This window comes from Cupressus sempervirens, chromosome 10, assembly GCF_028749045.1.
Source record: "Cupressus sempervirens isolate cs-2001-9-10 chromosome 10, ASM2874904v1, whole genome shotgun sequence".
Taxonomy (NCBI): Eukaryota; Viridiplantae; Streptophyta; class Pinopsida; order Cupressales; family Cupressaceae; genus Cupressus; species Cupressus sempervirens.
The window spans coordinates 714,914,646-714,928,750 of NC_143127.1; the positions used below are offsets into that span (position 1 = coordinate 714,914,646).

The following is a 14,105-nucleotide window of genomic DNA, read 5'->3' on the forward strand; positions in this document are numbered from 1 at the left end:
CAAAGAAACGTGAATTGGAATCGGCAAGGCCGAATCGAATCGTGAATCGGCAATGAATTGGTGATGAATCGGCAAATTTGAAAAAACCCTTTAAATTTAAAAATTTTAACAATTTAAAACTTATTTCATGCACCCTTTATTGAATATAACTTAAGCACACTATAACATCATCAAATAGAAGTTAAAACTTAACATACATAAACATGGAACATAAAATCCATCACATACGTAACTATGTTATCTAAAATGTAAATTGTAGGCTAGTTGAAGTAAATAGAAATCAAATGATCATAATGATTTAAATCATAGAATGTATGTAAGATGATCCATAAGACATCAAATCATAAATGTATGTAAGAATCTAAGATGAAGATCCATGAAAGTTTGAAACATATGTCTATCAATGATTCAGTATCAATATCTGTAAACAAAATATAAAAACAAGGCTCCAGCTCAAGCCTCAGGCTCATAGTCATCATCATCCTCAACATCATCCTCAAGCTCGGCTACAGCCTCAGCCTCAGCCTCTGAGTATCTAGTCTGCCTAGTAGCAAGGCGTCTAATGTAGGTCCTAGAGGACTGTCGAGCCATATCTCCCGCATATAAGATGGGCTCACGAACGTCGCTAGGGCCTGTGTCTGTGCGTGCACGTGTGCGTCTACCAATGCCTGAAGAACGTGCTCTAGTTGCCTCAGCCTCTACATCCACCTGGTCAATCCACGCACGGTCTTCCTCAGTGAAGACTGGATCTACAACCTCTGTGAGCCACTCTGATTCTGGATCAATCTCCTCCACAATGATCGGAGAGGAGTCAGTGCCCAAAATCTGTCTGATCCTAAGACAGAGGTTGTAATGAACGAAGACAAGATAATTCAACCTCTGCACTGTCAACCTGTTTCTCCTCTTCGAGTGGATGTGCTCGAACATGGACCAACTGCGCTCACATCCAGAAGCGCTGCTTGGCTGACTCAGAATACGAATGGCAATTTTTTGAAGTTTTGGGGTTGTGGCCCCAAACATTTGCCACCATCTATCTGAAATAAGGGAAAATAAAAATAATTAGTCTCATTTACAATTTACAAATTACAAGTTAACTCTAAAATTACATAATCAACTTTAAGTTTAGAATCTAGATTCATGAACATTGAATATATTATTTAATTTTTACCTGGCTGTATTGTTTCCCGAGCATCTATGGCTACCCTGCTGAGAAAAGTGGCCCTTCTTTATTATTGAACTTATCAAGCTCAATAATTGCAGCACTGCTATCCTCATCAGTACTCAACCTCTGGATCACTGTATATAATCCGGTGAGAACCTCCTCATCCGCCTTGAAGTCAAGACGGAAACGAAATGCCGAATTCAAAAAGTAAGCTGCTGCATGGATGGGTCTGTGGAGCTGATTCTGCCATCTCCTATCAATGATGTCCCAAATAGGGGCATACTTCTCCTGCACTCCTGCATACTGAGCTCTAATGGCCTCCTTGGCCCTATCCATGCCCTCATATATGTAGCCCATAGAGGGCTTCTCCCCATCAGCAGTTCGTAGGAGAGATACAAGGGGCTTAGTGGCCTACATATAAAGTAAAACAAAAATTTGAGTCAAAACTTAAACATAGAATAATTCAATAATATAACTTAAGGTAAAACTAAATCATTAAACAATTAGCATAGTAAACTGTAAAATATTAAATGTTAAATTGCAATAAAATTACCTTAAGGATTTCTCTAGCAGGTTTCCAAAAACCATCATCATCAAATATGCAATCCACCACATCTATCCCTGCAGTGGTCGTAGCATAGGAAGATGAAATCCACTCCCGCCCAACAAACATGCTCCTCAAATCATCCCTTGATGTCAACAAGGACTGCAAGGTGATGAAATTCGAGGCAAACCTTGTGATCCCTGGACGAGCTAACTCTTTGTCTCCTGTGTACTTCCTCATTGTGCTAAGGACAAATGAATGATTATAAATAAACTTGCATATGCTTTTTGCCCTTTCCACACATGACTTGACCCACTCAAGTTTGCCAATTTCCTCCAACATGAGGTCAAGGCAGTGTGCTGCACAAGGGGACCAAAATATGGTGGGGTGCCTCTCCATCAAAAGTTTGCCTACAACAATTTTAAGATAATTAGAAATTCAAATTTCAAACATGTTAGAACTTAGGAAACTTAGAAATTCTAAGTTAGAATTAGAAAAAGTTCAAAATTCAAATAAATTTATTTTCAAAACTTAAAAAGTTAAAAGTTTACCTGCAGCAACATAACTTGCTGCATTATCCGTCACCACTTGCACCACATGTTGTTCCCCCACCTCTACTATAACTTCTTCAATAACCTCACATAAGTATGTGGCGTTTTTTACATGAGCAGAAGCATCAATGGATTTGAGGAACATGGTATATCCTACAAGTAACAAAACAACGAATTATAATTACTATTAGCAATCAACAAATCAAAATTTGAAATAGTCAATCACAATTCAAAATTATGTATGTAGGAAAGTAGAATGATCAATCATCTCCACAGGATACAAGAAAATTGAGGAGTGTTCTTCCCCTCCTATCTGTCCAACCATCAGTCATGATTGTGCAACCCTTTTCGATCCACTCCTTTCGGTTTTCCTCAAGCTCATGCCTCATATCCTCAACCATTTCCTCCAGGAGGTATCCACTCAACTCAGCCTCAGTTGGGGCTTTAAACCCCGGACCACAAATGGTAACTGCATCTATCATGTTCTGCCAATAAGGAGTCCTGTCACAAATAGATAATGATATTGATTAGAAATTTAGATGTCAAAAACTAAAATCATAAAACAAGTAGATATAATTAAAGTTTTACTTTTACTTTTAACTTTAACTTTGAAGATAACAAAGAAAAAAGAATCAATTACCTGGTTGCAATAAATGGAATGTTGCAAAAGTACCAGAATTTGCAAATCTCTTTTCTGGCAGCATCATGAATCTCCTTGTTCAAACCCATGCCCTTAAGCATGGGTTGGGAGCCAGGAGTAGTGCGGGGCACAAAGTAACTATCCATTCTGTTTTTCCGCACTTTAGGCCGCAATAGGTTGGTGTTGGACTCTGTCTCAGTATGAGACCGACTACCACTAAAACTCACATGAGCACTAGCACTAGGATGAAAAGGAGGCTTAGAAGAACCCTCTCCAACACAACCTACGGATGCGGAAGCTGATGCAGATGCACTTGCAGATGTAGATGCGGTTGCGGATGTGGGAGCACGGGAGCCAATACCTCTTAACCCTTCAAGTTGCATTTTCTTAGTCAACTTGTCTTGTTCAATTTTTTCTAATGCCACTAAACAAGTACGTTTTGCCTCAGCGGTTTGATGAGTGCAAACTGTGACATCATGGCCAGGTATGCCAGCAATGTGGTATTTCAATCTATAGATACCTCCCGAATTTTTATTTTTTTTGCAAAATATACATTTTGTTTGATATTTGGTTCTCCCAGGAAGCTCTTCATTATATTTCCAACATTCATCTTTTTTACCCATTGTGGAAATTGGAAAATGAAAGCAAAGGGCTGCTGCAATAAAAAAATTCATGTAAAAAATCAAAGTTTGCAACTAATAAACAAAAACTACAAAACAACAAACCCTAGTTTGCAATTTAGTAAAAATAAAAAACATTCAAGATTTGCAAATGAACACTAAAAAAATTTAACAAAAAATGCATACTACACTAACATGCAAAAAGAAAACCAACACTTACCTCTTGCAAATGAGTTGAGGAGTGTTGATATTGACTCCTTAATGCTCCCAATGCAATTTATGGCCTCCCCAGATGGACTTTTGATCTCTTTGGTGCTCTTCCTTGTTGCCGGTTGGAAACCTATGGATTCTCTTTTCTCTTCTTCTCTCTCACTCTTCCTCTCTTCTACTCATACTAAGCAAATAGAAGGCTCTTTAGGGTTATAACAAAGAGGAAAGTCAACTTAGAAAGCAAATAAAACATGTGTTTTTTTCTAAAATTGAACTTTCTATCCTTGCTGCCGCGGCCGATTTCTGGAGATTCACGATGGCGATTTTGGCGATTTTTGCCATGAATCGCTGATTTTGGCGATTCAGGCGATTCACAGGAAAAAATCGCCACCAGCGATTCCCGATTCCAAAAAAATCGGGAGCCATGAATCTTATCGCGATTTCATGGCGATTTTTGGAACTATGATTTATATATCATCTGCAAATATTATTCAAAAAGTAATATTTAACTTGGATGTTTTAAAATGAAACATAAAGTAAAACTCAACATTAAATTAGAACTATAGTGATAATGTCACTTAAGTAAAAAATCAAAAAACAACTCTACATAGAAACTTAAAAACATAATATAAAGTATTTTGAGTTGTATTTTTCAAAAAGTGAATGTCAACATTAAAATATAACATCTATATTTTAAATATGTGATTGCACCTGGGGAGTCCACTTTTTGGGCACTTAAATGGTCATATCATTTAACTACTAAGTCTGATTAAGCCCTAATATATCGAATCGAATGAAAAATTGAAAGCAAGAGATTGGACGAAACAAAAAGACTAAAAACAACTAAACACACTAAAAAATGCAAGAGAGGACGTTGAAGGCCTCAAAAATCAAGCATAGGCTTAATAAAACAAAAAAATGAAAAGGACTTGACAAACGCCTCAAGTAAAGGGATTCGGGGTTGATTGATTGATCAATGTTGGCCAATTTAATACTGAATTATCTCAAAGAAATGCAAAACAAAGTTGAAAAAGTTTTGTATTGATACCTACATTTTGTGGTGACAAAATGCAGGACAACTGAGAGTTCTTGGCAAGCCCAAAATTTTCAACTTGGTAAATACTCAACAAAATTCAGCAACTTTGAAAGTACGAAATAATTTAATCTCGTAAAGAAACATTTCTTTTTGTTAAATTCAATTACAAAATGTATTAGATTAAAATTTGACATCTTGAAAGAAAAAATGCATGGCTTCACAGCAAAATTGACATATGAAAAATACATTCTAATCAATGATTTACCCGCATCGACATTTTTACCCATGGTTTTTTGTGTCTATAAAATCATGAGAGTTAAACTTGGGAAAATCCACCCAACAAAAAAAAAATAGAGTACTCGGATAGCTTGCAAACTATAGTTTTATGTGCATTTGTCACAGTGATGGAGTTTGCTGCATATTGTTCACAATCTCAAAGGGTGTTTTTGTACTCAACTCTGCTTTTGTGAACCCATGCTCACAAACTTTCTACCAATTGCGTTTGATGCAGGGGCATCCTGCTGAAAGTGCCTAAAATGGGGCACTAAAAGAGGGCATGACAATTTTTAATGATGGAGAAGCATGGCAGATAATATATTGCATGAAGAGATTAATGAAACAACAGATTTTGTGGAACCATAAAGTAAATGAAGCTGTGGAGTGCATGTAACAAAAAAGACAGACAAAAAGAAAGAATGAAGCTAAAATAAGGAAATAGGTTACATTTTTTTTTTGGAGCTATCCTGGGAGGTGAGCTATTGGGTGGCAGCTGCTTAGGTTTCAAAAAGGAGAAATTCTAAATGCATTGTGTTAACAAATGAATTTTCATAACCAATTCAAAGACATCTTAAGATCTATATCTTCTAATGATTACAAGTAACAGATTCCATTTCACATGACAAAGACTTCTTTTAACAATAACTGTATTAATATTCTGTTAAACAACTATTACTAATCCAGCTATGTTTTCATGTTCCGCTGAAATAATGAGAAACATATTCATTGTAAATAATTTAACCATTTCTAACTGATAACATATTGAACTGAAAAAAAATAAAGCAACAACTATCTTCCTTAACTGAAATCATGCTTAACTGAAAGTATACATATTCTTACTCAAATTTAGATGGCAATTAACTACCCTAATTGAAATAAAAAGGCTATTTAATATTCATGCTAGATGATTAACAAGTAAAAGAGTGAAAAACATACAGTAATAACGGAGGATCCTTTATTTGGTTGTGCAAGCTTTGGCATTGGTGAGAGGAGAAGCATTGACGTAGGCTTAACCTCCCAACCTCGGACCATACTTATCCCCACACATTCTAACATATGAGAATGACCCTCCCTACCTCGAGATCGGGCTTGGGATGTTCTTCAGTCTAGCCATTTGAGTTCTCGGGTGGTTTTGAGTGCCCAATTAGTTATACCTATATAACTGACGTCTACGGACATCAAGTGATTATAGAATGACACATATGCCTATAAACTACCTTGGCCAAGGATTTCCATTTGGGTTCAAGAAATCGATCACCACCACTCGACTTAACAACAGATTCTATTACAGGGACAGCATGAGCTATTAAGTGTTTCATTACATAGTTATTCATATTTGATTTCATTCTTGGTTATTGCAGGTTAACTCCACCTCTTCACCATTTCAATGGCTTCTTTGCTAGTGAATTCTAGGTGCTTGAAAGATTATGATCATTCTGTTTATTATTTACACCTCTTCACCATTTCATGGCATCTTTGCCGGTGAATTCCTAGTTGTTAGAGAATCTATAGTATTCTAATCTTTGTTCGGAAATTGTGATAGCATGGTTTTTGATGCTGGTTCATATAATCATTTAATTTGTTACAGCTACCATTTGAATTCGTAAATGATATTACATTTCACAGAGGTAATACTAAGAAGATCCCATTGACTCTATGGGATTGCAAGAGATTAACAACAAGGTATTTGTTTTTAAACAAAGTATAGTTGGCTGTATTTGAACTTCTACTCAGAAAAGAAGATTCATGATATACAAATGCATGTATTATCTTATTCACAGTCCTAGCAATGCACATCTGGCTATAGTTGGACTTAAACTTTAGAAAGGAAGAAATACGAAACATATAGTGTATAAATCTCAATCCTAACAATGTGAAGCCGGCTGCAATCGGTTTTAAACTCGAGAAAGAAAAGAAATAACAAACACGAAAGCATGACTTGAGAGTGGTTTGAGATTTGTTTGGCGTGGCTCCTCCTGTCCTTGGTCGGAACTCTAGTTGGATATTTGTTTTACCCGCTAGCTGAGACTTGTCTTCTAGATTTCTTACTCTGGTGGATTAGGGAAAGAACAAGGCAATATTGGTTTGTGAAAGTAGAAACATTGTTTGTAGCTGAAAATGGTTATACTTGGCTTGAAAGTACATGTATCAGACAAGAAGAGGGAATGATGTTTTCCTTGGTCGATTCACGGCTTCTTAAAGGCTAGCCGAGACTCCTTGACTTCTATCAGTTTCCAAGATGACCATTTGATTTCAAAAACAGAAATTCGATTTGAAAAAGAAGGAAATAAAGAGGGAAAAAAATTAAGGAAGAAAAATGAGGAGTTGAAGAGTTATAATTTTAATTTTAGTATTATAATATGTTCTTATATACGTTCACATAAGTATATTGATGAGGTGACATCATTAGATTGAATTATTATAATTTATTGGTGCCATTTCATTTTTATATTTATGCGTTCGTAAGTGTTTATTATAAAGATATGATAAAAATTAATAAACAATCTCTTAAGGTATGTATTATATTTTAATTTAGATTATTTTATGTTTTTCCTATATTGTTTCCTTAATAGCTCATGTGGGTCCCATAATGTAACCTATGGACAAGTCATTGTATCCCTTCCAAGGAAGTCTAAGGTCATACCTGCTGATCCTGATGACTGAACCAAACAAACATCCCATTCCAATGATCCCGTTTAGCAATGCTTCCCCTCTCTTCAATCTTCTCCTGCAATTGCTCATGTAAAACATTCTCGCCAAAATATTAATTCCATAGTAATTCAAAATAGAACATATTAATCGCTAATTTAAATCAACAACTGCTAATCATCTAATAACAGTTATAGGATACCGACCATTTCATCAACAGTTAGTATGACGTATATAAATAACTAACTCATTTCACACGATCATGAAAAGAAATAATTCATTAAACCAACAGTTATGATCAAATTAAAAATTAGGGCAAAATTTGGGATGTAACACGGGGCGGGGAGTAAGAGAGGAGGAATGAGTTTTGTAAAGAATTGTTTAAGCTTTGTTTTTGTTGAGGGGAGGGGAGGGGGGTTGCGAAAAAAAGTTTGTTGTTAAAACCATTATGGTCACAAGTTTGTGATCAGTCCTAATCAGATTTGATTTTGTTTTTATCAGTCTTAGAGGCTGCATTTGTTTTTGTTTTTTTTCGGGAATTTGAATGAATAATTCACATCCACTTTATAGATTTTAAGTATGGTCATAGCATCTCTATTCCTTTTAATTGGTATTGAGAGAAAGGGTTTTGTGTGTTGATCTTCCACTGCATCAATAAGTGAGGATGATGGTACATTATTTAACTATGCCAATTATCAAGACCTGATTCTTCTAGACTTGTGATTGGGCTAGGTTTGACCCCAGATGACTTTGACAATTTGGATCCTCCTATTTGCGGTCTTAGCCAAACAGTGACTTCTGACTTAGTGGTATGTCTCTTGTAGTGTTGTAATGCACTATATAACACAAAGATGCTTAAATGATACACACACACATATATTACAATGATAACTATGTTTATTTGTCGACCTAGAACAAGATTAATACATCTACAAGTTGGGCTAAAGAATAACCCTTAACTTAATGTAATAGGTCTTGTCCAAAGGCCTATACATTACTTGAGAAGAAGGGACACACCATGCATTACTCAATTTAGATTTATTTGGTTTTTGTAGGCTCTAAAGTAGGCACATTTCTATAAACCCTTCTATCCAAGATATCCAAAAGAAGTGGAGTTTCGAATGACAACATATAGTTCTCTATCCATGACATGCGAGATTTCAAATGATGTGATAATGACTCTCAAATGAACGTAAGATAGGAAACCCTTGCAAGGTGCACCATAGAATGAGAGATTCAAAATGAAGATGCAATGCAAATTAAACTAAAATGAAGATGCAAGAGATGCAAGCTAAAGAAAGCTAAGTTAAAGGATAATGCAAGATCTCGACGAGTGCTCAATAAATCAAATGACAAAGTAACAATATCACCTTAGCACAAATCAAGATGGTCTATCATGGATGCAAGATGCCAAAGTCACCAAGATGCAAGATGATTCCAATAAGCAAAGTAATAGCATAACAATAGCATGAAGACATAAAGTACGAGAGAGTAAGGAAAGGGTCTCCTTTTAAAGAGATTTGGATTATAGAGATTAAGAGGCAAAATCTAGTGTGGAGAATTATCCTCATTTTGACTTTGTGCTCAAGATTCTAAAGAGGCAAAATCAATGGATATGTTTTAGAGTCAAGAGATGTGTGGAAGAGATTAAGAGGCAAAAGAGATTCCACTCACCTTGGAAAGTGTGCATTCAATGTGTAGACCAAAACTCTTTTTCTTTTGTTTTAAAATTGTGAAATTCTTTTTTATGTGCACACATAGGATAAAAGGAATTTTTATTTAATTAAAAGGGAGTAAGTTCTTCTAATCAAATAAAACTTAAGATAAGGTGGTCAAACCATAGGATAAAATTGAATAAATGATTATTTGATGATTTGATCAAAGATTATTGATTAGATTACTATGCAAAATTGATTAAGCATAAGATGTAGTCTAGCATAGAGATAAAAAATGCTGAAAAGGGGGCTTATAGTTTAGTAGACCATTTTTGGGTGATTACAGTTTCAACAAGTGCAACATGGGGATGTGTCCCTTGCCCTCAAAGCCCTTTGCACCCTTATTGGGGATGTCCTTGGAATGAGGACTCGGTGTTCCTAAGACCCCCCACCATCGCCATCGCACCAATAAGATGTTGTTAGGATGTGGGGACACTTAGACAACCTCTGGATGTATAGGGGACGCCTAGGTGTCCCTTGATTGTCCTAGAGACGTCTTGATGACCCCTGTCATTGGCTGGCATCAACACGTAGTAAAAGTAATTTAAAAAAATTTTTATAGTAGGATTCTATTCATACCCTAAAAGGAGGATTCTATTCTTTATGATATATTGATATAATATAAATCAAAAACTTCTATTTGTTGATAAATTGAAATTTTCCTTTTATTTGGTAATTTGATATTCGATGTTGTTCAAGTATAGCAGGCTATATTTTGTATTGGTATATTACCATGTTGCAATTTTTCTATGTTGAAGTATTTGGTATTATTAGTTCATAAACTATTAAAAAACATTTCATAACTAGCATTTCAAGTACTATATGTATAGTATATTACAACACTCCCTCATTGTCCATAAATTGAAGCCCTCTCTCCCCCATCTGGGAAACCTGTCCTAACGTCCTGGCATCCCAATGTCACCCAATGCCTGTGTTACACTAGTTTGAACAATTATCCACACACTATCACTTGTGGGCACACATTACAAACCTCTTACACCCCTACAATGATTGAGATACAACTCACGTAACACATTTGAATATTCATATTAACAGAACATGCCTAATGGACATAGATTAACTATATATATATATATATATTTATATATTTATGAATTACAATGATAACTACATTGATCATTTGCCTACTTAAACAAGATTAATGCATCTACAAGTTGGTGAAAAAATAACCCTTAACAAAATGGGTAATAGGACATGTCCAAAAGACCACTTATTTGTTGAGAAGGTATACGCTTTGCATTATTTAGGCTAGACTTAGTTGATTTCAGAAATTATCCACATGCTATCTCTTGAGAGCGCACATTACAAACCACCGACACATTAAACTAGAACATTGATCCAATCGATCAACAAATCAAAATGAACACTTTGTCATACCAGTCTTTGTGCCAGATGAAGCTTGAGCTCTGAAACTTTGGAATATGAAACTTCATGTGTAGCTTTACTCTCCTTAATTTTGTAGGTTATAACTAACTTTGGCAAAATGCAAAAGAAAACAAATTGCTAATGTAAACATAACGTTTGAGGAAAAAACCTCAATAACATAATGTAGACACCTCCAAATAACCTTCTACGACTGAAATAGATATGAGATGATATTGTTAACTTTATCCATGTGAGTTACCCTCAAAGTTTATCACTATCCTTACGAAACATTGAAGTAATTTTGATAGCTGTGTTTATACAATAACATGCTGATTCAATCCATAGTGAGCTTCTTTTATGTAATGTCTTGTTCCTTGTAGCCATCCCAGTTATCATCTTAGCCTTTATGCTCCCGAAGAGTAGTGGAGAAATAAGGGAGAAATAAATTTTATTATTTGTAAGGTTATCAAATAAATAAATAGTAAAAACTGACCTTATATTTAATTAATTTAATAAAGCGACCAATAAAATAATATGTTTCTTGAAGCTTCATGAAGGATCCTCCTCTTCATATTTCTAGAAGATTCTTGAAGGAATCACCTCCTCATATTTCTAGAAGCTTCTCGAAGCATCCACCTCCCCATATTTCTAGAAACTTCTTGAAGGGTACACATCCTCATGTTTCTAGAAGCTTCTTAAAGGATCCACCTCCCCATGTTCCTAGAAGCTTCTTGAAGGACCCACTTCCTCTTGAAGAAAAAGTATAAATAGGGGGTCAGTTAAGCTACTAACATCTAGTTCATGACAATTGCTTTGATATGTTCATTTGTGGAGCCAAGGGTTTTGTAGGTTATTCCATTGGTCATTGGGAATGATCACTCCCATCGATGAGCATAACAAAGGTGGTCAAAGATCTTCCGAAGAGTTGCAGCTGTTTGGGTGAGAGATATTCAATCTTTCACATTGGTATCATTGTATATGGATTTCATGGAGGTCCACTTGGTATGGAGTATGCAGATTGTTGATTATTGGTATCCATTTGGGCATCTATTTCACAAAGTAATTTAATCGCTCCATCGAGGGAATTTTGGAAATGAATTTTAGAGCTTCTAGAGTGCATTCCCTTGTAAGCCAAGAGTCTTGGCCATACTTGATGTTTGTAACAGTCAACTGCATTTTCATTCTAATACATTGTTTAGAGGTTTGAAGTCCTTGTAAATTGCAATAATTTCTATTGTTACTAGTTGAAGTGTAACAACCAGTTTTCCCGGGTCTTAATTAACAACTAACATACTCATAGAAAAACAGTTATCACTTCATTTTCATAGGAAGACAATTAAATAAGTTTTGTTCATATTAAAGAAATTGACAGTTAAATCAATTAAACAAAACTTTTTAACTAAGGAATTAAAACACCATCAAATGAATTTACTATAGAAATTGAAATCCACATACCATGGAATTTGAACCGATAAAACATTGTAAGAATGCTTCTGCAATCACCTAGATTAGTCCACAAATACCACTATAACAAAATCATATAGCAATTATCATTCAATACTGCTATATCAAAAACAAATGACGATTACTATTAAATACCACTACATAAAATTAAGGCATCACAAACCATTGTATCAATTAGGGCATCGATTACCATTGAATCATTTAGGGCTTCAGATGCCACTGTATCACTTAGGCTTCAATTTCCATTGGATCATTTAGGGCATCAGATACCACTGTATCATTCCTTTCCTTCCGATTGCCTAACTATGGCAATAACATATGATTAGAAGATATGCTCATATTTATTAATCATATAAATGAAAGATAACAATCCACCAGATAAAACTACCTCTCGCAACTAAATGTAAAATAACTCAATTAATCTTACCTTAGTCTTGCATATACATTATAAAAGTAAAAATACCCGTTTCCAATAAACAATTGAATACATAGTTTATCTCTGTCTGACGCACATCCGACATCTTGGGGAGAGGTGAAACATTATCAGGGGCTTAACCACCCAACCTCGGACCATAATTTTATCCCCACACAATCTCAAACGAGAAAGGCCCTCCCTAGTTGGAATAGACAGGTGGCATCTTGTCATCAGCTGAGCAATCTAGTATCTAGACACACCTCTCGACTTGACAGCAAAAAATTACAATATACAGGAATATGCATGAGTTACTAAATAATATTATTCTAGATTTAATGTATCATATTTGACTTTTTTTTTTAAGTCACTGCAGACTCCATCTCACCTCTTCACCATTTTCTATGGCTACACAACCGGGCGAGTCCCATGTGTTCAAAATTCTCAGAACAACCAGTTCTTTCTGTTGATTCTCAATTGTTTCATAAATTATCATATGTTCCAACTTATCACAATCTGTGATTTGAAAGATTATATTTTTTTAAAAGATTGCAGTATTGATTGTTTAATTCTAATAACCATTGGCACAATTCATTTATGGTTCCATACTATCGTTACTTGGCTATTATTTGCCATGAACAAGGTTAAATTGAAGAAGATCAATCTGTAAATTCAACAAGCTATCATCATGATAATATTGGAACCTGCTGTAATCCGCTCTATGCATAGTTTTGCTGCTTAGTATGCTTAACACAACTGTGACTAGAAAGATCATGTTCTTAAAACTATGTGGAAAATATATATCATTCCAGACTTTAATTCATTTGGAAAAACACTTCCATAAGGGTTGTATCAAATTTATTATGAAAGTCTAAAGAAGGGGACTGATAACGAAGGACATGAAATATGCAGCAAAACTCATATTGTATCTTTGATATAAATCTAGAAAGGAAAGAGTCTTGTGAGCCTATCCGGTTGTTATGGAAATCATTTAAATGATATTGAAAAATAAGAAGGTTCTTTATAAATCTCAGGGTTTATTCAGCAAGTTAAATAACATGAATATAGACATAAGAAGGAAGTTATTGTTCCTAGCCGGCTGCTATAGAATTTCATTTAAAACCTTGGAAGGAAAATCCATGACTTGAAATGTATTCTTTGTAAGAACTTGAATCTGATCGGCTCCCTCTCAACTTTCTTCAATGCTTATCCTTAGCAAGTATACCTGTACGGAAGATTGCTTGAACAAGCTTTACAAACAATATTGCATGAAATTGCAACAAATAAAAATTAGGAATATCGATGCGCTGAAGGCGGAAGTATCGATTTGCAAGGATATAAAATGCTACAGACAGGAAGTTGAGTATATTTGGAAAGACTTAAACAACGGCTTCCTCTCTCAATTCAAATTAACACCAATAGAACCAAGAGTTGGCGATA

The 14,105-nt window shown here is 35.1% G+C and overlaps 2 protein-coding genes across 2 annotated transcripts in view; one reads left to right on the top strand and one right to left on the bottom strand.

Annotated features, from left to right (window-relative positions):
- Positions 1–14,105, top strand: part of LOC149535818 (SMAD/FHA domain-containing protein) — a 62,893-nt gene that overhangs the window by 7,014 nt on the left and 41,774 nt on the right. The gene's annotated exons all lie outside the window — the stretch shown is intronic.
- LOC149535819 (uncharacterized) lies at positions 758–2,402 on the bottom strand. Its single transcript, XM_089803503.1, has 4 exons — positions 2,258–2,402; positions 1,716–2,116; positions 1,169–1,573; positions 758–1,034 (listed from the first exon to the last, which is right to left on the bottom strand). The coding sequence occupies exons 1-3, from the start codon at positions 2,400–2,402 to the stop codon at positions 1,199–1,201; spliced, it is 921 nt and encodes a 306-aa protein (XP_089659629.1). The 3' UTR covers positions 758–1,034; positions 1,169–1,198.